This window comes from Patiria miniata, unplaced genomic scaffold, assembly GCF_015706575.1.
Source record: "Patiria miniata isolate m_02_andy unplaced genomic scaffold, ASM1570657v1 HiC_scaffold_7, whole genome shotgun sequence".
Taxonomy (NCBI): domain Eukaryota; kingdom Metazoa; phylum Echinodermata; class Asteroidea; order Valvatida; family Asterinidae; genus Patiria; species Patiria miniata.
In genome coordinates, this window is record NW_024037074.1 from 39,838,733 (window position 1) to 39,864,278 (window position 25,546).

The following is a 25,546-nucleotide window of genomic DNA, read 5'->3' on the forward strand; positions in this document are numbered from 1 at the left end:
CCAACAGAGCGTGTAAGTCTTACCAGTCCACTTTTGCTGTGAACGCCTTGGTACCAAACACTGACTAGTCTAGTCACAGACTCCTCAATCTCGTCCCCAATGCTTACTTTATTTGCAACCTCGTTTCCAATAGTAAGCCCTGGATAGGAAACTTTCTTCCTGTATCCTGATTCAATACCGCAATTGGCTAGTAATGGATTTTTATCGTGTACTTGGTGTTATTATTCAAAACGTGCAGTACGTATTTTCGTGATCATTCGTCCACACCTTCTTGAAAAAAACTAATTTCCTTTTCAATTTGTTCATATTAATATGAAATATGATACTGCATGTTGTCTCAATAAGATCGTAACAGTTTAATTTAAAAAAATCGTGTTTTCGTAACTCACGCCGTGCTTGCACTGCGACGATACGACTCTGTTTTTACCCCAGACACCGCATACAAAACCAAATGCTAATGTAATGCATATCCAGGCACCAGACTATTCGTCATTTGCACATGCAAATGATCCAATACCAGGGTGAGAGAGCAGGAAGTGATGGGCGCATACTGTTTGACACCCTGGGGACGAGGTTGCAGACTCCTGTGTTTGAATCTAACCACTTGTCATCCTTGTGATAAACCGAACGGAACTTGGGGTCAATAATTTTTTTTTTTTACAACAGTCATCAATTCGCAATATTTTAAATAAGATGAAAATTTGGAATGTTTTTGTTTTCTTTTTGAAATTCAGTTATTGCCCTTGATTGGATGGGCCTGGTCAAGACACAAAATTAATGCAAAAAAAAGAAGATGTTACACATGTTGTAGATCCTATACATGGTGCCTGGATTTGCTGTATTGTCGTAAAATCTCGCAGGTTTTTGAGGTCAGCTTGCACGCTCTATTGGGAGCTGGGGTTATTTGACCATCTTAATAGGGACACCCCTGCTTAGAAAAAATGCAAAGTTGTAGCTCAATTGGATAAAGCATTTCCTAATTATGATCTTTAATATTTCACACTTCCATCCTTAAATGTGTGAGTTTTTCAACACATGGTAGATTTTTGGTACTTGAAACAAAAATATTATAATCTTGTGGACACGCTTCCTCCAACATAATGAAAGTGGTGTCAAAATATTTGCAAGACATCAGTCTATAAACTCATAAAAGCTCTGTTAAAAAAACCAATAAATTTGAAATACAAAATTTTCAGCTGTAATTTAGTAGTTTCATATTACTTTGATTGATTCATAATACATTTGTAATATTTGGCGGCTGTATAGAAATACTTGATAGGGGACAAACCTTGACAATATTGGCAGTGATGAGTTCCGCGTTGGTCTCGGCTATCTCTTGCACTTGGGTGATTCCCTGAAGTCTCTCGGTCCAATCAGCAGCCGACAGCAATTTGCATAGGTCCTTGACCGTCTCCTGATTGGCCTCTGAGCTGCGGGATGAGATTCGATTGGTCCGTCGCATGGAGCTGGACAGGGCATGATCACTGAGGGGGGCAGACAAATAGGACCAATGAAAAAATGCCAATGTTTTTAAGAAGACTAAAACAACGTAATATATGTATTATACACTGTTGTAGTAGAGTCTTTTGCTGGGTTCAACAAATACGCCAAAATACAAGGTATGGGGTTAATGGTACAATAAACTCTCGTTAAGTCAAATATCAAGGGAATGGATAAAAAAATTTGAGGTATCCAGAGTTAAGCAAAGGTTCCCGATTTTTCTACAGTCACATCTACATGAACACTTATGATGTATGTACCTGTACATGAATGGCTTCCACAGTAACTCACCTATGAAATGGAAACATTGTTTGGTACACTTTCCTTCTTTGTTTTCATTCTAATGATGTAATTTTTTGGTCGCAAATCATTTTATTCAGATTTCTTATTGTTTTCACCTAAAAGTATCAAGATAAACATAATATTCAAATTGTGTAACTGCATGTAGCAATTTTTTGTTTCATGTCAGTTGTTTATTGGTTATCAATGCACCACGCTCAGAGTTTTCCAATGTGCAGTCACATGGCCGGTCTTATTTAATCGCTAGAGGGCACACCAGCTGCAACTGAGCCAGTGGCATCAATCAGGCTATAATTCAAGCGCATCCTCATAGGGTTCCAATGCTGTCACATGGCCACTGCAAAGAGCCAGCAATTGGACTGACAGACTACAATTGGGCTAGCGGTAGTGATCGGGCTAACTCAAAAACCAGGATGTGTTGCAATTATAGGCTGGAGTCCGATCACAATGGCATCGTGTGCGCTGCATCCCCACGTGAAAAGACGAAGTGTGTTGGGCAGTAATGACTCATGAAAAAAGTTTCACCATCTTTTTATGCTTCTTTGTGACTGTTTTGGCAGCGTTTTCTATGGACTGGCCAAACAAAAGTTCAAGATAAACGGAGGTACCGGTGCAGGCATTTTGAGTTACGGGGGTATTCATGTTACGGGGGTATCCCATTCTCTTGACGGGAATGGAGTATTACTTGAGATACAGAGTTTTGAGTTATCAGAATTTGACTTAATGAGAGTTTACTGTACTTGGGAGAATGGCGGAAACCCTGACGCAGGAAAGCCTTTGAAAGGCTGAGCTTGGCCAAGGCCTCTAGGCCACCTAATCCTCCCTTTGTGTGTCTAAATCATCCAATAAAAGGTAGCCTGGCAATCATAAAAGCCGGGTGTCTGGCCGTCCTGGCCAAGCCCCAGCCCATCCAAGCGTAGCTCATTATCTCAGGACCTTTGCTGGAGGTGTATTGTTCACTAAATGGGATTTAACAGATGGGAATTTCTTTGAGGGGCCGACAGAGTCCTATCTTGAAGGAGACAAGGAATGCAGATCAATAAAGCTGAGCTTTCTGAAGGCCTGGCCGAACACAGTACATGTAGGTAATGTGGGTAAGAAACTGAGTATTTGGGGAGACTGTCTGCTGAAATTGTTTGTGAAAGAAGTTGTAGTACAGAGGTAGTCCTACTCTCTTTTAATAAGTCTATGGTCTAAATCAATAAAAAAATGACCTGTAATGCCCCATAACATGCCTAAAGTCGATACCTACCTGCCTGCAGAGTCTACCTTCTCCCTAGAGGCTGGGCTGGAGCCGGAATTGTTGCGTGTGTTGGAGTGGCTCCGTCGGACGCGAGCCGAGGAGCTGTCTTGAGGCAAATCCCCAGTGCCCTGGTCAACACAAGCATAAAGGAATTCAATAATATTCAACACATTTACCTATAAGTGATCAAAGTTTGTCAAATTGTTTTGACTTTTTGACTCAAAGGCATTTATGAATGGGAATAAGTTTGTGCTTGGCAGGTCTTACACAAGTACGTTTAAAACTGGTTAGAAGCCTGCACCCGATTTCATCAAACTCGTCGTAACTTACGATGCATCGCAGCGATGCGACGTGTCGTATCTCAACGACGCGTCGCAGCTGCGACGCGTCCTGCGATCCATTTCACAAAACACGTAGTAAGTGCGACGCGTCGTAGGTGTATTTATAGCACAACTCTATGATGTACAGTAAATAGTCGTCTGATATTCAACAAAGAGTTGTCTGATCTCAGCTCGAAATTTGTTAAAACGTAAAACAAAATGGCGGTCATGCGATGCAATTTTGAAGGAAAACAAGCTCTCAGTGGACTGTATAGCTACTTTGAAATTTCAACTGCAATATTCCAGTCTAATTCATAATTATTCAATGAATTTTCTATTTACAACTTTACACACATTGCCTCGGTATTATAATCTCATTTATGTAATGTTTATGGCAATAAACTGGCTAAGAAAGGGACTCTTCTTATTTTGCGATGACCACTAGACACGTCGTAACTTGCGACGTGTTTTAAGCTGTTGTCAAGGAACTTTCGACGCGTTTCACACATCGCAACTTTCGTGAAATGGATGATACGACGCGTCGCGAGTTGCGACGTTCGGCTTGGGACATCATCGGCGTCCAGGCCCCTGAGCCGGTGCCAAGCACATATTTATTCCCTTACTAAAACAATGCGGCAGGAACAGCCCTGAAATTGAAAAGAGAGGATAATGTCTTCGAATGAGTTCACCTTTAGTCTGAGGTTGTCCAGCACTTCTCTCAGGCCCCTCAGGTCCTTTGCTGGCACGTACTTCTCTATCAGCTTGTTGAACGACTCGTGATGCATCATGGAGAACAGCATCTTGCGGGCATAAAACCTAAAAGCACCAGCAAGACAAAATAACAGTTGTTAAAACCCTCCCTTTCTCAGCGACAACATGGAGAGAGATACCCTGTCCGTCAAAATCTATCAGGTGACAGGTTTGAACAGTTCTGTAAACTGGCCTCATAGTGGTACAATTGACAGGCTGGGGTAGGTATGTTAACTGAGGGGACCATGCCTTGAGTGACATTGATAGATGTGGTGGGTCAGCGCTGGTGAGTGCCTGTCAATGATGGATTTAGTTCAGTAATAAGCCTTCATCATAAAGAGATAAGCCTTCATCATAAAAGACTCTCCGGGTAGTTTTTCTGTTAAAAAAAAAAATCATTTGAATATTTCTTGAACTTTCAATATCTGCTTGCCCCCCCCCCCCCCCCAATTCAGGTGATGTGCTACTGCTAAGATGACAAAATTTTGCCTAAAATTTTAAATAAATACGCTTGCACTGCAATGCCCCAAATGCTGCGTAGGCATTACGGAAATTTCTCTACCTGGAATTGACTGATATTTAAACTCAGGTTGAAGTTAGCCCAGCTTTGGAAATGTCAAGTACTGCCTTCAACTGACTAGCAGGGAAATAATATTAGTTACTATTCAGAGCCGATTCCTAAAATTTGGAGCCATAGTGCTTAATCAAAGTGTGGATCAATTCTTTTAATTCAGGCATGCAACTGTATAGCCACCAAAGAAAAAAAAACACCGAAAGAAATTCCAAGACTTCAGAAGACTTTGTACAGAGTTAAAAAAAAATTAATTAAAAAGGGGAAAAGTTGCATGCTTAATCCAGGCACAGAGTCACCCGCGGCACCCTGATAGACACACTGGTTGTGAATGGCAGTATGCTACTCCGACCAACATAAAAATACTGCTCAATTTAAAATCAGTTAGCGCTTTGTTTTGTATCTACAATTGTTAAAAATAAGGTCTTCCATGTCCTGCAGTTGTTTAGGGCTGAAATTCCTGCTGAATCCATGCCACCATACCTGGTTTCCTGGCCGTTGTCGAGTGCCAAGCGAGCGGCAGTTGGTAGTATCTTGTCCGTGATGTCCTTGACTCCGCTGAGCAACCGCCCCGGTCCCATCCTGTCTACCAATGTGTTAAGGTGCATGGCTGCAGTCTTACGTATCACTTGGCTCTTGTGGCTGTGGTTACACAAAGGTATGTAGCAAGAGACAGTAAGACAGAGGTTAAGATTTGTGAATGTCTCTTGTCACTTGACTTAGGCTGGACGACATGTGATTGACTTGTGATTGACTTGTGATTGCCTTGCGATTGCCTTGCGATTAACTTGTAATTGCTTTGCGATTGACTTGTGATTAACTTGTGATTGCCTTGTGATTAAGTTGTGATTAACTTATGATTAACTTGTGATTGCCTTGTGATTGCCTTGTGATTAACTTGTGATTGCCTTGTGATTGCCTTGTGATTGCCTTGTGATTAACTTGTGATTGACTTGTGATTGACTTGTGATTAACTTGGGATTGACTTGTGATTGCCTTGTGATTGCCTTGTGATTAACTTGTGATTGCGTTGTGATTAACTTGGGATTGACTTGTGATTGACTTGTGATTAACTTGGGATTGACTTGTGATTGACTTGTGATTAACTTGCAACAGACTTGGGATTGATTTGTGATTGAGTCAAGACCGATTTGTCATTGACTTGCGTCTGACTTGTGACGTCTTGTGATTGACTTAAGATGTCTTGTAATTGACTTGTGACATGTGATCGACTTATTGTGGACTTGTGATTGACCTGGGATTCATTTTCTGATGGGCTTGTGATAACTCAATATCAAATCTGTTGAGCCAAATAATATTTTGCCAATGAATGACAAGCTACCACATCACATGGCCCTGCCTGCTGCATTTCAATGCCACAAGAGGTAACAACAATATATCATACCAAAACAGTGCAGCAACCACTATTTTGTACAATAGACAACCTAGAAGCTTTACCTGACACCGGCACTGATGATCGCTCCTAGCGCCCTCTGTGGGCTGACATTCTGCACCATGGAGTCCAGGGCCTTGTCTACGTCTTCCCGGATGAAGGCGCTGCTCTCCCCTGCCTTAGGGATCAAGATCTTGCAGATCTGCTCTAGCTCCTGCAACCAGACAAGTTAAAGAGTCCATGAAATGAGTTTTACACTGGAGCATATTTGTAGCAAATATCGATTCCGTTTAAATGTATATAAACTGTGACACATCCCTTTTTTGGTTTAAGTTTTTGCAAAGTGCCCTTTCTTGAACATTTAAAATGTTTCACACTTTTCCTGAGGGCACCGTTACTGTGATGTTACTTAGGAACACACTCCCTGGACTGGTTTTTGTCACACTGAAGTTTCTACCTTGAATGACATCACAGTTTCACTCATGAAAAGAGAAATTTGTATTACCATGAGAAAAAATTCACCGTAACACCCTTGAAATGGAAATATGAAAATTAATAATAACGTTGAATGGTACACAAAGGTACATTTCAAGGATTGCGTATTTAAAAACATTCCATTGCAAGGGTGACTTTCATCTTGTCCCTAAATTACTTGATTTTTTAGCTGCGGGATAGTAGCTCAACAAGTCGTCATGTCTTTCAATTTAGTAAGTAAGTAACAAACGATAATTTGTTAGTGACAAACATTGTAATTGTCCATTGCTCCTACATATTTTGACCGATTTCAACCAACTTTGTCAAAGGTATCAGTAGCCCAGCCCCAACGTGTCACGTGACCAAATTGGTGTCAAAGGTCATCATGGGGTCACTGGGGTAAAAAAGCTGATTTTTACTCAAAACACTACTTCCAGAAATCACATGGCACAATCATGTGACTCATGCATGAACACAACTTCATTGGCTCGCAGCTTTTTAGATCCGATCGTGCTTGTTGTTTACACAAGACAATGACTTGGGGATAGGCTACGATGTAAGACATTTCTCTTCAACAGAAGCCTTACAAGACAGGCGAATACATGTGCAAAAAAAGCATTTCTAGTGTTGAAATCGAGGTACTTCTGAGATGAATAACAAGTGCATAACACGTGACTACAACCCACATTCTCCTTCACAGTGGGACATCTTGATTCAATTCATCCCAATTTGATTCAGCTTCGCTGTTACTGCCATACGCTTATGACAAGTATGAACGCATAACAAATGGGACCATAATGGCAACATTGTAATAAAGGATAGTGAAGTGATTAATTAGCTTGAAAATTGAGCTTTAATGCCAAGGCCAGTTTTGCAATTTTGATTCAATTTAGGGACAGATCCCATAATCAATCAATTTGTTTTAGGAAGCCACAACAGAATCAACTTAAATATGAAATAAATCTTCACAAATTTTCTGAAAAACAGAGAAGACTCGGCGCTGAAATCGTATACAAAATATTGGACTTCAAAAAAATTGCATTCTAGACATCACAGTGAATCTTAAAATAGGATCAAGTTGAACAAGACAAGTTTCACTAGCATCTTTGAAGGTCACAAATGTACTGAAATTTACAGGAATCCTCGGGAAGAACAAAGTACTTATTTAAATTAGGTTTTGCCCTTCACCGACGTTTGAACACTGTATACTCAGTGCGTTACCTCCCGAGTGAAAGTTTGAAAAAATCACTCGGGTGGGACTCGAACCCACGACCTCCTGCTTTCTAGTGCAGATGTCTTACCACTCGACCACCGAGCTAACGGGATCGGTTGGCTGGTGCGAATCTGATGTACATAGCAGCGGGTACCGCATAAACTATTATAAGATGGAATTTTGCGTCGGGGTGATATAAATCAAATTAGGTTTTGCCCTTCACCGACGTTTGAACACTGTATACTCAGTTTTTTTTTTCAAACTTTCACTCGGGAGGTAACGCACTGAGTATACAGTGTTCAAACGTCGGTGAAGGGCAAAACCTAATTTGATTTATATCACCCCGACGCAAAATTCCATCTTATAAAAGTACTTATTTGTGACAATTTTAAAAATTCTTCTGAAATTTACACAAAATAGAAAGATTGCTTGTCATTATGTTCTTGGAGATTGCCTAAAACCATTCACTTTTGTAAATCGCCTTGCATGACACGGCTCTAAAGTTCCCATGTCATTGATTCTTTAATAATTAACTGAAGTTCAAAAAGATTTTTTTTCTGGAGGGTCTTACCTTATCCAAAGCCTGCTGTAGATCTTGGAACATATCCCCAATTAACGCGATAGCCATCTTGGAGACGGAAGACCGAAGGTTCTTCACTTCGCTCAGTACGGCCACAACCACCGTGTGCATTTGAGCTATGACCTCCTCCTGATGGAAGGACGAAAGCCTGCGCACCATATGCAGCCCGTCTAGCTTGGTCTCCCTGTAACAACAAACAACGTCCACAATGGAGTACCAAAGTGAACACCTCACGCCCACAAAATGTGTACGAAAGACATAAGCGCGTGATTCAGCCCGTGAACCAACACGCGCGCATACTCCATTCGTTTGCACTACACTTTCTGGTTCTTAATGACGTCACACTTCGGTACTCCATTTGAACTGACGACAAGTCATTCTCAATAACATCTGCAGGCATTTGTCAAGCCACGGCTGTGTCCCCAGGTTTTAGGGAACATCTAAAGGACTTGGGGATCTTGTAGGAGTTAAGCGGCAGGACACTGAGCTGATATCTCCTAAAGTCAGGGACCTGAAGTCACATGTGCGTCGGTAACTCAAATCAGAAGTATGGAGCTCGAAGGCACAGCCAGGGACAACAGCCAAAGTTTGAGAAATGCCCGATGACAATTTTCAGAGAATTATATTTTACAAGACTATGGACTCTTCGGGCTCAACTTTATTTGCTTCATGAAACTCAGCTAAGAACCAGACACATGCAATCACCATGACAAGCATATACAGTGTATGTAAGGCGTTCTGGAACTGGGTACAGGCCATAGTGGAGAAAAATGCAAAAAAAAAAAAAATGTAGGTGATTTTCTTATTTCCAGATTTATTGATACTGTAAAGTTTGATATGTCTACTACACATTTTTGTTTAAAGAAATGGTATTAAAACTGTGGAATAAAAGACTAATCAGGAAAAAAAAATTGGCATCTTGCATTTTCACGAATACAAAACTTGAAACTTTAATGGCCATTTTTCTCAGCATTTCACTTTTTTGACAAGTGGATAAATGTGAACTTTAAACAGCCATAACTTGTCGACAGAATGTCCAATTGAAGTGCGACGAACAGTATCGTAAGGAGAATTTAACTCTCTCTCCTAATACCCGCAAAGGCAGCTGTGAACCCGTGGCAATGGATGTAAACAATATGGCATTTTAGCTGGTCACCTGTCAAAGCTAACCAAATACACTCCGTGCTTAGCCCATTTCTGTGACTCAACAAAGCACACAGTCTTTATTCCTGCTTACCAGTCTTCATTGCTAAGCAGTTTCAAGGCATCCTGTAGTGCCTTGTCCGGGTGATTGAACGGTCTCATCTCCGCAACGTCTCCGTTACTGGCTTCATGGAGGGATGAGTTCAGCGTGCTGGACTGTGAGCCTCCAGAGATACTCCGTCCCAGTGGGTGGTGCTTGGGCGACTTAGGCTCCGTTGGACTAAGGACAAGAATCGTTCAATTGATACAAACACATGTGAATTCAAGGATACTGACGTAATTTTGCATTTTGCTTTAATAAATAAAATGCATTTTTACAATGTTCAATTTCTAAGATTGAAGTAAAAAAAATAATTGTAATGCTTGTATGGTGCTTCCCATCGTATCAACAATCTCAAAGCGCTTTACAATTATTCCCCAATTCATCAGGCCACGAGACCACGCGGCAGCCGATATCAGCGCACATTCGGTCCTCTACCCTCACAGGTACCCATTCATACTCCGGGTGGAGAGAGGCAATTGTAGTTAAGTGTCTTGCCCAAGGGCACAAACACCATGTTCCTGGCAGGGTTCGAACCCACGCACCATCGTGCATGAGTCAAACACTGTAACCACTGGACCTTGGCATTGTACGGACCATGGCATCCTACGTAAATACTAAATCCGAGAATTTGCTTCAATGAATGAGATATATTTTACTTGTTGTACCCCTTATATTGATAACAAGTGAATCCTTGTCATTTTTTGTGGTTTACTTGATTTGTAATACAAAGCCGTGTCCTTTCACGATTTTCATGTCCTGTGTTTGTTAATAACTATTGCTGGCATTGGGTGTGATCCCTGATTAAATGAGACATACAAGGCTTCAGACTAGCGCGCAATGAACAATGATGATGGTAAATTAGGAGACTGCCAATCTAAGGTTGGATAACTCAAGATGGTAGAGCGCTGGTACGGCTACCCACGGGACATAGTTCAAATCCTACTCCAGTTGGTTTTATTCTTCAACCATATAATCAAATGTGAGCCTTCATATACATTGTACATGTAAATGTAGGATCCCATGGTGCAGAAAAAAAAAATGCACCACACTGCAGCACAAAACAATTGCAAGTTGTTCCCTGAAATCTTACGATTTGGGTTTCTTCTTCTTGGGGGTGACCCCAGCCACTGGAGGTTTGCCAACAACCTTGGTGGGACTGGAGGGGGCTTCAGCCCCTGTCTCCATCTCAGTAACTGACTCAAGGTCAATGGGGCTGGCCGCAGAGTTGGATGGGTTGGATCCAGATATCTGTAGACCTAGACAAGGTAAAATAAAAAATAAAGCAAAGATTGTTCACATTCAGGGGACTCAATGCTTACATGTAAGTACAGTTACATTTTAACAGCAGGATGAACACATGTCATTGCTGCTGTGACTATTCCGAGCAGGCCTTCACTGTACATGTACACTCACGAAGCCCCTTCAATGGCTAAAGATTGTAACAGCTACTGTTCAAAACAATTGTTCAAAGCAACCGTTCCACCTGCAGCCTGTACATCCCATAATGGGAGTTTTCTTGCAGTAAAGACCATTATCATGTTGCGGCCATCTTGATTCTTTCCCATTCAAATCAACGTAACCAAAGCGAGGCTGGAGGGAAAAATAGTCTGGTTCCTTTTTGCACAAAAACATTATCATTCAGTACTGTTATTGGATACAGGGAACATGACTGAAATGGTGGTAGCGTGATTAAGGTCTATTGATCCATGCTTGATCCATTGTCTAATGCTTTCACCATTGAATGGGGCCTCGGACTGGTTTTTACGAATTTTTTTTACTATGTATAGATTTTGCACACAGAAACAACTTGATGAAACAGTGATGCATACTTTGGCGTACAATATAATTGGTGTGTTCCTGTACCCTACAACTCTGTAAATAGTGGTCACACAGTATCAAATACTTTTTCAGCATGGAGAAACTGGATCTGATGAATATAATATACCAACCAATCCAAGATACGTAGTGAGTTCAAGGGGAATTGACAAAATACAGACCCTTTGGTTTTATGGTTAGTTTGTCCGTTGTCAGGACGAGAATTCTTTTGATTTGATACACACAACTGAAATTAATTCAATCTAAAATGTCCACGACAAAAGGACTCTCAACAAAAGAGACCTCGACGAATGGGCTTTCAAGGAGTAAAGAATACAACAAAAATTCCCGGGATGTTTTCACAGTGTAATTACTCACCAGATACATCTGTGGCCGTGTTGTTATTTTCCAACTCTAGATGTCTGAGCTTATCTCTCTGTCTCTGCTCTGCCTTCTGTCTGGCCCTCTCTCTCTCCTCCTCCTTGGCCTTCCGGAACGCCTCCTTGCGTTCCTCCTCCAAAGCTCGCTGCCTTGCCTCCCGCTTCTCCTCGGCCTCTTTCCTCTTCTTCGCCTTCTCTTCCAAGACCCGTCTCCTCTCTTGCCGCTCTGCTTCTAGCTCCCGTCGCTTTGCCTCGCGTTCCTCCTCAGCTCGGCGCTGGGCTTCCCGTTCTTCTTCCATGGCTTGTCGGCGTTCGGCCTCCATGGCTTTGCGTCGTTCCTCCCGCTCCTGCTGGGCTTTCTCCCTGAGGGCCTGGGCCTCCGCTTGTCGCTGTTCCGCCTCCTTCTTCTGAGCCAGTTGCCTCTCAGCCATCTTGTCTTGGAGTGCTCTGGACATGGCAATGTTGTATGCGTCCTGTAATGGAAAAAAGTTGTTCTTTCAAGGTGTGATTCTCTACTTGTAACCGAACTTGGCAGTAGCAATGTTGGACACGTCAAGTAACAATGGGAGGGGGGAGGGAGTAACTCTAACTAAACTCTGTGCTTTAAGCCAAACCTTTTATTGGCCACACTTTTCTCAATGCTCAATGCAATTCTCAATGCAACTTGCAAGCACACTTAGCAGCAGCAGTGCTGTTCACATCACGTCACAGGAAAAACCAGTCACTTTCACTTAGAGCTGTCATTCTAAACTCACAACCACACCTAGCAACAGCAATATAGCACGCATCCTGTCACCGGAAAATTATAGCCACTTTCACTAAAAGCTGTGATTTTTAAATTGTAACCACCTTTTAAGATGTAGCAATGCTGTTCATGTCCTGTCACAGGGGAAAAAGGCCAATTTGACTAAAAGCTGTGGTTTTTAACTGGTTACCACACTTAAAACGTGTAAAAAAAATGTTGTACGCGTCCTGTCAAGGGAAACCAGTCTTTCTGAAGGTGCTTTGCTTCTTGACTCAACCTATTAGCAACCAGCCCATTACCTACATGTACGTATAGTGCTGTATGCCCAAAGTGTTTCCTGAATGAGTTAAATTCTGTGACCTTTTCTAAACCAGAAGCTAAAACATGTATGCTTCTGACTCACACTTTTGACAAAAATGCTGTATTCCCAAAATCACTTCCTAAAAAGAGGAAATTTTTGTGACCTTTTTTCACTAGAACTTTGCTTGTTAACCTCAACCACAAGTCTTTTTTTATTAAGTGGACAACGCTGCAAGAGTATTTCTAGATTGTTCTGACATTTTTTTGAAGTAGAAATATCATACAAAACTAAATATTTACATGAGTTAGAATCTTTTTCTTCTTTTCTGAAGGCTTTTTGACTGATTTCTTACATTAGATTTAAAAACCGGCACCTTTCTGGTGTTTCTTATTAAACAAAAAGATGTTTTTAAATGTTGGCTGTCAGGCAGTTCTAGGGATTTCAGTTTTTGCCGTTTCTGGCCTCACTGGTCAATAAAAAACAATATTTGAGTTTTACAGACACTTCTGCAAAAGATGCTTTTTCAATTGCATTATTTCTTACAGTCACCAGATCCCATGAGCGTATAGGTCCCTTTGGTATAATTTGGGTTTTGTTTAAACTTTTTGGAAAATTTGTTGAAATGCGTAAATGTCACATCCTTAACATAATGGGATCAACTGGAGAAGTACCGGTAGGTATAGTTGAAAAAAGGTACTTTAACTTATACTACCAGTAGGAGTATTTATCACTTCCAAAATCATTTCCACGTTATAAATAAAATTTAAAAAAACAACAATCAAGAACAAAACAATTTTTAAAAAATGAACTCTGTGCATACATTTTTCTTGGGGGGGGGGGGGTGTGTTCGGTTTGGTTGACGGAAACATGCCGCATTATTTTTTTTTGGCTTTTGCATCAGGTAATCATAGCATCCAATCATCCAAAATTGTACAAAAGTAAGTCAAACCACCAGTCAAATCGTTTTGACAATTCTAAGATTACTTAGAATTCATCACACTGAACATCACTGACAGGATATAAGCCCCACAGAAAATGACAGTAGATAAATTTAATGGTGCAAATATAATATGCAATGTACTACTCCAGCTGGTATGCTGCCGACACTTGGCTTGTTTAAGAATTCATGATGAAAAATCAATACGGGTGATAAATTGCTAATATCTGGCTGCCCGAGGCCAGCGCTTTGCCAAGGTTATTAATGACTTTGGCTTTATGAAGGTTATTAATGACATTGGCGCTGTAACTCAAACAATATCACCCCGTGTGGACAGCTAACATGTCTCATGTTTCTCTGGCTATTTCTGGAGGCAGACTCAAGCATTCTGTCTTGTTTTGACATCTTACTGGTGTTTATTACGGTTGTCATTACCATTTCATCAACTTGACATTCTTGGAACATACCCATAATTTGATCGTATGGATTATGCAATTACACTGCAGCATGCACAACTTGGTGTGAATACATACACATGTATCTGGCCATTTGTTTCCAAGAATATAGACAATACTTTCTTTTGTTTCTCCTGAGCTAGTTGAACAGTGGCCTTTTTAAAACAAACGTGGAGTACAGATTAAACTCGGTGATCAAAGAGTGCCCCCTTCAAACAAATTTTTGAAGCACACATAAAGCTCCTTCTTTCTTGCTTTTTATCTAGTTTTTGCCTGTCAGGCTTTGAAAGTTCTGTTTCTTTGTCATTTGTTAAACATGTTAAAGCAACTCCCCAGCCTGCGATTCCCCCCCCCCCCCAAACGACATGCAAATGGGGCGTACGCTATGAGGTTTTGGACTTTACCTCCCTAAAAACATGAGAAAAAAAAATATAAAAAAAGAAAAGAAATGAATTCGAACCTAATAAGATTCGGACTATTCTTCCCTTTTTAAAAAAAAATCCTCCAAAGCTGCAAATTAGTTAGGAAAAAAAAATTGAAAAATGTGGTTTCAAACTCACACCCTCCGATCTCAAAACCATGGCATTATCCAGCTGAGCCATTGGAGAGCTAGACAGCCAACCGTAATTCATGGCATTATATTATACCTGAGTGCGTATAATCAAGTATCGTAGAGAGCACTCAACAACCATCCATACGATGTTGTTTGGCAAAAAATAATTCACCCCCAGCCCAGCATAACAGATGCATTTCTCTAGTCAAGAACAATATCACCAGAGAAATCATACCACAATCATCAGGCATGCAACTGGGAATTTATAAAATAAAAAAAAATAAAAAAACGAGGCAATTTCAAATCAAACAGGACTTTGTACAGGGTTTTTCAATTTGTAATGGCATTCATGAAAAGTTTTTAAAAAAACGAGGAAATCAGCAGATCCCACATAAAATTGCATGCCCGAGTCATACCATGGATAGTCTGTACAAGTGAGATTTGTCTGTAAAATGCAGAAAAGGGTTTCAAAACATTTTTGATCTATTAACTACTTGTGTGACAAGTTTTCCAAAAATAAACAGACAGACAAACAAACAAACTCACCTCTTCCTCATTCCCTTCTTGGCTGTCGCTGTCTCCCGAGCTGGACTCCAGTCGGTAATGATGGTGACCTTTGACCCCGCCCACAGGTTGTCTAGCTGGCCCCGGCTCACTCTTCTTCCTCTGATTGGCTACCGGTGAGGCGTCTGTGCCGGCGTTCTTCCCGTTGAAAACATCTGACGGCAAGTGAGAATTTGCGTGATTCTTCATACCAAACTACTGTACTTGAAGTCGTACGTTCCTTTCTTTTGAATATCGGGTCCACACAAAACTGACCAATCAGACTAATCTGTTTGGCCCCATTTCATGATCATGCTATGACCAATCACAGCCATGAATGCAAAACCCACTTTCATGCACTTCGTGGTGCACTCCACTGGAAAATGCAGTGTGACATTCGAGAGATACACGTGTTGTTGCCCATGTACAAAATGGGTTTTGCTTGCTTATGGCCAAATTCAGAATGGGCTATGGTTATAGCGGACCAGAAACATTGTTGGGACTCAAACAGTCCCTAACAAATATTCCAATAACGCAGCGAGGGTACATGTACAGCATGAGCAATTCTGCACACTAAAAATTTCAACTTCTGCGACGTGTTCCGCGACCATCACACGATTTCTCAGTTTTGTGACCTGAGCATTGTTTTTATGCTTGATGCCGATGGTTCCGTCGGGCGCATGCAGATCGTGGGTCAACCTGAGGCCGGCTAATAAGTACAGGTGTAGTTCTTACAGGTTACAGGTATCACAGCATGTGACTCAGGGTAATTTCTGTGGAATTGTCTTTATATTTCAGTGCTCCAACTGGCTTAAGACTAGGGGAAGGGCAAACATTGTGGGGCACATATATTCAAAGGAAAAAAAAACAGAACATGTATCAACTTTGATGACAAAATACATGTATGTAGGAATGAACCTGAACTGACAGTAAACCAGTGGCTCGACTAACAGCATTTTGCAGAAAACGTAGCTACATAATGTTGACTCGTCAGTTGATGACTTTTATCATTGCAAGAAATATGTACGTGTAAACAGGCCTCCTGATTATGTCACAGCAAATTCGATTGTAAATAATAGACCTATCGCGGAAGAATCACGTTAGAATTGCGTCAACGCAGCTTGTGAGATATTGTCCAATTACATGATATACAAATGGAATCGGAACGCACAACATCTGAGACAAACAAAACTTAGCGTACAAAAACTCCATAAGGTTGTCTAAGGGGCGTGGCCAACTCGCAAACGGCGATAGGTCAATTATGCGTAATGAAAGACCTTTTTTCCTGCAATCTATTTTTTATTTTTGTCTTTTTTTTTAATTTGATTGTGATCATTAGTTCTGTTATTTCTTGACTTCCAAATCGTCTATTTATTTTTGTCTACAACCAGCCTAACATATCTAATGAATATTAATACATGTAGATCTCAATAAAATCAATTCACATGAAATCCAGTCTTTCGATGAACAACTACATATAAATCATGAAATGATTAAATACTTCATCAATTGTTCATTGCAAATATTTAATTGTGTAGCCGTACTTGTTCCAATATTGATTATTATATTTTTTTTTTAAAGATTTCCTCTCTTCATGGTTTAATCCCCTCAGGAAGAAGCCGCTTTTGTCCATATATAGGGACGGTTCTGCCACTTAGAAAGTGGCCAACACTGGCCTGTGGTGTTGCCATGACAACCGCAAATTAATATGTACGTATTTGCCTATCGGTTGTGTAAACAGCACTTCCACAAGGATAAATATACATTGTATGACATGAAAAACCAAAGAGAAGCGTATTATTGCTATTTCTTGCAAGATATATGTACATGTACACCCGGTACACATCAAACTGTACAATGTATGTTCCAACAGGAATGTACATGTATTTTGAAGGGTAGTTTCATTGGAAAAATCTGCAAACAATTCTTGCATACTTGGTCACTGCACTTTCAAATTCTACTGTCCTGATGAATTATTAAATACAAAACACAAAAATGTATACTCCAACAACTTTCTTTGTGAAGGTATGTTTTTAAAGGTAAAGTCTATAAATGTAATTTGACATGCACAATGTTTGTGCTTGGAATATTAATGATTCATGCAAAATCTAATTTTTTTTGACGTCATGGATGTCAACACTAAAATTTCACGTGTACTTCATGCACATTTGTACATGTACATGTAGTCAATGTACATGTACACACATATACCGATACATACTTGTACATGTATACATGTACATACATTTTTGTATGTGCACTTTCTGCTGATGTACACGTACATTGAACACCACTTTTTACAATAAACGAGGTTCATAAGGCACGTTCGGTTAAATGTATTTGATCAATTAGTGCTACCGTTTCATTGTCTCAAAGATGTGTATACATAATATCATCATCTACCGGTATGAGTCTAGTGTAAACATTGCACACTATGGCACTCCAGCCATACTGTGTGCATTCACTGTTTATCTTGGCTTATTAATGAAATATTAATAAACACAGGGTATTTCTAAAAGGTATGTAAACAAAAACTAGACCTGCTTGTTTAGGTTGATGTATTGATGTAAATAAATCAAGGGTAAATTGTGATGATACAGCGTGGATGTTGTTAAATATGGAAATCCTAAAATACATAATTACGGTAATATCATAACATTTTAAAGAAAATATTCAAATAGAATTTATATCAAATCTATGAAGACAAATAATTTTTTTTTTACTTTTCCACTGTACTCATCTACTGTGAATAATCATTGATACAGTGCACATTACGACTGCCATGACTTGTGAGTTTTTAAGTGTTATCAATATTTTGACTGACTGATGAGGGGGAAACAAAGCTTGATTTTTTTTTGTAAAAAAGATTGATATCAATTATTTAAATATCATTGGAAACAAATCCAGAAACTTCTGTCCCTGAATAATTCCCAACAGATTTTGAGAATTTCGGTTCACTGCCTAAGGCCTTCAAATGGCTGCTTTACATACTTGTTGACTTCAATACGGCTGCTTCTCTATGAACAATCCTGGATCCTCCACAAAGTTTATCATTTTTACTAGATACATCAAGGCAAATAGATTTCAATGCCCTTTGAAATCCCAGATAAAATGAAATTCTAACGAGGGTTTAAATTTTTTATTATGAACGTATCAAATATTCTGCCTTTCATAACTACGCCATCAGTACATGCACATAATTCAGCAGGGTAAATTGCTCCGCAAAAGGTTCACCGAATGATAAAGTATCCTTGAAAAACGCTTTAAATGTCACTCTGCTGTGACATTGTGTTCCGCGCCCACTCTCAAAGGCAAGTGACAGCTGGATTAACATTTATTACATGAACGAAAACTTTAATGAGTTTGAACCCGGTGCCGAGTCGACAAGCCTTTTAAAAAACGTTGGCTACTAATATAAAACTGTGCGTCGGAAATTAGTTGGCCCAGACTGCTTGTCATAAAAATACCCTGGCAATTATCTCACTTATTGAACTCAAGGTCGTGTCGTTTACAATGCAGGTGGACATTTTTGTATGTACTGTTTCTTTTAAAAGTCAGACACATTTTTGTCACTGTAAATAGGTGGAAATTTTTGATGTACTGTTTCGTTTAAAAGTCAGACACATTTTTGTCGCTATTAACAGCAACAAAGGGGACTGGTTGTCACTGTACTTTGTTGAGTCTGCCCTTCACAGTATCCTCCTTCCCACTAACCGGCCTACATGTACACTCAACATGACAAAATAGGCTCTTAAGGTCTTTTTGTAAGTTTTAATATAATGATGACCATCACTTGTCACCGGCAAGTACATGTACATGACAACAGGACTTCTGCCTACTGTTAGTGGAAAATCCCCGGTTACTGTAGCAGAAAATTCTGTGCTTAGAGTAAGCGTATTTTACGGGTTGGCAAGGAGTTTTGGCTAATGCACGCATGCGTACATCCCGTAGCTAGGAGTTAGCACAGAATGCGTGGGATGGGCCCTGGCCTTTTACTCAAAACTCTTCACTGAAACTTTGTCGACAGAAGAATGGGACTCGGAGGTTGGGGGAGGGAAAGGTTTGTCAGCATTGCAATGCCTGTATGATCGTAATCAACACTGTTTTTCAGGGACCCAAATTTTACATCCAAAGTCAACCTTTTGCAATTTCACCCAAGAATAATGTTAACAAGCACACCGCTTGACAGGTTTCAGCCATGAGAAATTTCCAGCTCATAGAACACAATTACCAAGCCTGCAGAAATAGTGATCAATGGCTGTTAATTAGGCGTGAAAGAGTACGTGAATGCACGTTTGTGACACCAAGGTAAGTAGTCGTTTCGTGGATATGCAAAACCTTTGCGTATTTCGGTGAATACTGGTGTTTTGTGACATCAAAGACGCTTTGCATACATGTATTTTTTATGAAGTAAGAACAGGCATTCAGGGTAATTTAACCCTAACCCTTCATAGTATTTGGTCAAGACACCCAGTCCAATGTAACAACAGGCAGCATTGTCCGTGAGAAGCCTTCACAGCTCCAACAGGTCAAAGCTGCCTGAGAGTCCTCGGTTTCCAAGTTGCTAATGTTGTGCCCTGTTGGACACAACATTAGCATTGTTCAAATGGCAGTTTATGAATTTGTGTTGTTGGCCCAATGCAACAAGATCCTGCGGATGTTTTAAACCTGTTGCACTGTGTTACATTTGGCAGGGTTAACCCTAACCGCCCTGAATCCTTCAAAATCCTCTTTGCCAAAGTGGAGGAATTTGGAGGATTGAGGTTACATACACAAAGTGTGTTACTGATTACGTAGGATGCACTTTGTCAAGGTCTTGGGCCGGACCTTGTGTTGTTTTTGCTCAGCCATGCATCAATATAGGTCTGGATTATGCTTGAAATCCTCCGTACTGCTCCAGGATGTCACTGGCCACGCCTCAACATATTGACAGTCACTGCCGCAGCATTTTGCAGGATTCAGGCAGTGGTCACCCCTCAACGGACCATATTCAAGAAGTAATGGAGCAATTTGCAGGATCGAGGCTATATATGCTATTGTTCCGTGAGGCCAATTGGAGGATTTTGCAGGATTGAGGTTACATCCTAGCAAAAAGGCCTAGGGAGTTAGGGTTAAGGAGAAAGGGAACACTTACTCTTCCCAATAACCATGGCCAAGTCCTCTCCGACACTGTTGTTCTTATCATCCAGATCTATTGCTCCTGGATGGTGCATTGAGGCCATGGAGAGTGGCGACAGTAGGGGACCTGTAAAGAACGTCACAATCTAGAGTTAGCTTTTGGCCACATATGAACTCATCAGTAGTGTTTTAGTAAAGGTACTTGTCAACTCTATCACAAGTCCCATCGCAAGCTCAGTCACAAGTACATGTATATCACAGCATCATGACTTAACTGGGTGTGGTCCCTGGCAATATGGCACCTTCACGCCCATGGCTTCTGGCTAACGCCCCATAAATAAAGATATTATCAAATTGGGACATTGACAAAGGGCTGGAAAGGTCATTGGTAGAGTACTGGAAAAGGTGTTTAAACAGTGGTTCAACTTGTGCTCTAGGAGTGCAGTACGTGTTTTCTTTTTACACACCATACCACATAAATATGACGAACATTGTAATAATTTCCACTCATATATTCAACACCACTGGCACATGCATGTATTCTACATCATTATCATCAGTGATAGCACATAGTTGATTGTGAAATTTCATATCAATCACCTTTTTGTTGGCGTCTCCTGTCCCGCCCATTCTGTGCCTTGTTGGCGTGCGTCGGGATGGGCGGCGAATCTGTCCTGCTGCTGTTGTTACTGCGGCCGTTGCTGCTGTTGTACCCCTGGCCAACGATGCTGACATCCGACGTGGGCTTGTCGCGGAACGTGACCCCCGATGACGGGCTGTACTCGAAGGGAATAGGGTCCGGAGAGTCCTCGGGATGCTCGAAGGAGTTCTTACGACTTCCTTTGCCAGAGGAGGATCGGGCCATTCGGGGTTTGGTGCTGAAGGGAACGTCGGTGTTGGACTTTCTTCTGCGTGAACAGAGAGAGACAGAAATTGATGTCAAGTGAATCATTCCACAGAGTTACTTAATATTTAAGACATCACAAATTAAAACCCAAACACTCCTCAATCCTCCAAAATCAACCAGGTGATTTTGAAGGATTTTAGAGGATTGACGTTCAATGGCAAAAAAGGGTCAGTTGATTTTGGAGGATGCATGCGATCGAGGGTTGTAGGCTGTACCCTGCGTTGTTTATGCTCAGCCATGCATAATTGAGGCCCACAATAAACTGAAGGGCTGTATGAATTTTGAAGGACTGTATGAGGCAGTGGTCACCCCTAGCACTGAACAAATTCAAGAAATAACGGATGATTTTGGAGGATTGAGGCTGTATGCAATTTTTACATGGCGGCAATTAATTGGAGGATTTTGTGAGGTTGCGGACGGTTCCTAGCTACATGTAAAAGGGCCTAGGTTGTATGTTGTGACCATTTACCATATATATCCAATTAAAAAAACATTTAAGTGCTGCATTCAATGTAAATGAAGGAACTTCACACTCTGCTCCAACTGACTGTGTAATAGTTCATTTGTCTGTTTTATGTTTGTAGTGTGTATATTTATCTTCTGATGTCTTGTCTAGAGACCTTTCTACAATTTCATGCATGGAAATTGCTTAGAAGCCTGGAAAATATTTGCTTAATCTCAAAAATAGGGTTATCAGCCAAATTGTATGCAATACATGTATATATTACTTCTCACTGGTTCACATAAAATTTTTGCTAAGGTAATAAATCTGTTAAGTGACATTTTCTGCTAAAGACATTAATATTAAGTAACTGTCATGAATTGTATTTCAATGTCATTACAAAAGGCTGAATGAAGTGGCATCAGTTGTGACCAACAATTTATAGCCCACAACACTGATATTATAATGTCACACAACACCTTTAAAATCACATATATGTTCCAACAGATGGAAACACACTTTTCATTTTCAACCAACTGGTAAAAGTGATATTCAATCCTTAATGACAAAGACTGGACACATGATAAGACCACTGACATACCGGTAATCAGACCTGTGTTTTATAACGGGATGATCGTACTTCATGTTAATGTTAAGTGAACTTGGACAATCATTCTCAATGTATTTACCAGATTTGTAATCTGTTCAACGTTTGTAAATTTGCCCCACAAACACTTGCCGCATTTGTTCACAACTTCTCATCCATTTTGTTTTTCAAAGCGATTAAACTGGCCTTATTCATGAATTATCACATCTATGCAGGAGTATATTCATGGACAAAATCATCATTAAAGGTAATTAATGATGGAAGGTTACAGATAAACAAAACCCAGCCCATTACATTAGGCCTCGCTATTCAAAGGCCCCTGGTTCCCAGAAGCAATTGAGTTCACCTGTTCTGTTAGGAAATCGACGGAGAGAAAATGCACCGACGGAAATGGACAGAAGACAAGCACTTAAAACACTGACAAAAACGTCAGGAACATTTGTTAAAAGCCCTGGCGAGACTCTTTGCCATTCTCTGCCCTTAACTGGCTTGACAAAAATCCTTCTCCAGATTGCTACTTGATTCTCCTTGAATAAACATCACTTGCCAGGGAGTCAGTGTCTTCTGAAACAGTGTTGTACGTGTCGTTGGGACAAGTGGTGGATCACATGTCGTGCCAACTCCATCGCAAGTCAAGCACATGCATTCCTTTAACCCTAACCCCCTAGGGTGATTCACTTGGAACCTTCCTCATCCTTGCAAATCCCAACAAAATATGATAAACTGTGCACATAAATAGTTGGACTGTATTTATTTGTGGTATGTCTATTGTCTAATCCTATGTTAAGCAGACAGTTTACTAGTGCAGTACTCATCCTAACAGGTTCCAACAAACCCTGGTGTTGGAGTTTGGCTGGTTGGGGATTGTCAGGGTTAATATGGCTGATTCCCATTTACTTGAGACCTGACTTTATAAATGAATTGACGAGTGATCAGACTAGTAGTGTGCTTTTGATAAATCACACTGACTCCAACAGTCCCACACAAATCATTCACGGCACCCGGTAGCAATACCCTGACCACTTATATCACAAAGACTAATAGCTTCTTAATTAACGGCTTTCATTACTGTGAAAGAAAAAACGCCATCAAACCATACAATTTCTGGGAAACAAACCATGACGCAGAAAAATATAAACGCAATTAGCTGCTCTATTCATCACCACACCTTTTGTATGGATGCAAGAATGAATAGTCTCTGACAATGCCTGTGAGCAGAAAAAAAATTACAACAGCAAAACGTTTGGACACGCAGTCACGTACACACGGAGATATTAGGGATGACATTGTGGGGTCAATTAGTATAAATCCTACAAACGCTCCCTTGTGTACCGTGAAGGGCATTCAATTGCTGGGCCTAGTGTGGTTAAATTGATTGGGATGTTCATCAACAATGTGAAGATACCGCTATCCAATTTGTTATCTGCCGAGTGAGTACATGGCGGGATTTGGATAGAAGCACACATGCACGAACAAATAACTGATAGAACTAAACCAGCTGAAGAAAATAGTATTTCAATGACTTTTGGCACGTCTGTGATCATACGAAGCAGGTGATCAGATGCAAGGAGTTACATGTACTGTTCAAGAGGGAGGCGACAGTCTTGAATTGAAAAGGGGATTTAATAAAGAATAATTATTAGTTGGTTGGTTTAAAGAACACAGGCTTGTTTCTTGGAATAGTCTTGACGTTTTTTCCTTGAATGGTGCTTGTCAGTTTGTTTAGCAAAACGTAGTGACATTTTAAAATCATCGATCATAAGTGATTGGTTGCCGAGAGTCACAATTTTAATCCAGTCCATCACAAGTTCTTAAAAAGTCAAATCCAAAATCAGGTCACAAGTCAGGTCTTGTAAGTCAATCACAAGTCAAATCACAAGACACATCACAAGTCAAGTCACAAATAAAGGGGGGCATGGACAAGGTATGTTTTTGTCACAATTCAGTGACTTGACCTGAAACTGGATGACTTGTGATTGCCATAGGATGGCCCGATTAAACCTCCAGCATTAAGGTCACTGACCATCCAATCCCAAACCACTCACCCTTTCCTCTTGGAGACGGGGTACCTGTCCAGTGAGTCCTCCACTTTACTGCTGTTCATGGTGGAGAACATACTGAAGAAGCCGCTCTCATCTAACGGGGAGATCGTGGAGGAGAGGTTGTTGTTGGACAGTGACTGCCTGTCTGGGTCGCGCGATGCCAGTTTCTCCGCACGCTTCTTGGCCGCGCTACTGCGGACACTTTGCAGGGAGCTCATCTGGAAATAAACACAAAACGGAATTTTAAACATTTCAGAAAAGGACGATTTGAATTTCCACCATCCCTGAAGAGCTTAGTATCAAAACATCTGCACTTGCAAGCAGAAGGTTGTGGTTCGAGTCCCACCCAAGCAAGGTGGGGAAACACCTGCACTAGTGAACAGCAGGTCATGGGTTCGAGTCTCAACCAAGCAAGCTTGTGAATTGTTTTTTTTCTCGCAAGCTTTAGGACAGCACTGCGTAGACGGTGTTTATAAAATTACAACAGTGAAGGGTTAAACCTATTACAAGGTTAAACAATAACAAGACGGCCAAATCATCAACGCAACGGCATACACACAAAATAATCATGAATAAAATTGCAAGTTGGTTAAGTGACAGGCACATTTCAAGTGATGCATACCAAAAAATGCCTTCACAGAAAAAAACAATGAATGCCATAATTGAAAGTAGACCAACTTTATGAAGTTTGATTTCACAGACAGGTGTCTGGGCAATATTTTACCTTTGTTATATACATTGTTGTGTTGCTACATGTACAAATGCAATACACCGAAAGAAGTCTCATACATGTACGTGTACATGCACGTGAACAAGATACATTCCAGAAGCAATCAAAGAGTCTTCACACGTTCGAAGCACGCTATTTCCTGAAAGCAACAAATTGCTCTGACACGTCCTGTGGAGTACCCAAGGTGATGCTTCCCAAGTACACTCAAGTGACACGTGCAGCAGAGGAACAGCCAATAGGGAATAATTCCCCCCTCCCCCCCCCCCAAAGCTGCAGAGTATTCATCCTTTTAGTTACAGTGTAACAGCTTTTTCACACTCTGGCCACAAGGCTGGTGACCACATGGCCTTAGATGACGCAACTGTTTCTCCCAAATTTAGT

General features: G+C 40.7%; 1 protein-coding gene across 2 annotated transcripts in view; it reads right to left on the bottom strand.

The window, feature by feature from the left end:
- LOC119744728 (TOG array regulator of axonemal microtubules protein 1-like) overlaps positions 1-25,546 on the bottom strand; it is a 57,542-nt gene that overhangs the window by 1,969 nt on the left and 30,027 nt on the right. For both annotated transcript variants that reach the window (XM_038220809.1, XM_038220808.1), the window contains 13 exons: positions 24,439-24,653; positions 21,038-21,345; positions 20,454-20,564; positions 15,323-15,495; positions 11,784-12,258; positions 10,681-10,846; positions 9,582-9,767; positions 8,336-8,528; positions 6,143-6,291; positions 5,168-5,326; positions 4,053-4,179; positions 3,053-3,171; positions 1,289-1,484 (listed from right to left, as the gene is read on the bottom strand). In XM_038220809.1, coding sequence (XP_038076737.1) covers positions 1,289-1,484; positions 3,053-3,171; positions 4,053-4,179; positions 5,168-5,326; positions 6,143-6,291; positions 8,336-8,528; positions 9,582-9,767; positions 10,681-10,846; positions 11,784-12,258; positions 15,323-15,495; positions 20,454-20,564; positions 21,038-21,345; positions 24,439-24,653 — 2,577 coding nt within the window. The remainder of the gene's footprint in view (positions 1-1,288; positions 1,485-3,052; positions 3,172-4,052; positions 4,180-5,167; positions 5,327-6,142; positions 6,292-8,335; positions 8,529-9,581; positions 9,768-10,680; positions 10,847-11,783; positions 12,259-15,322; positions 15,496-20,453; positions 20,565-21,037; positions 21,346-24,438; positions 24,654-25,546) is intronic.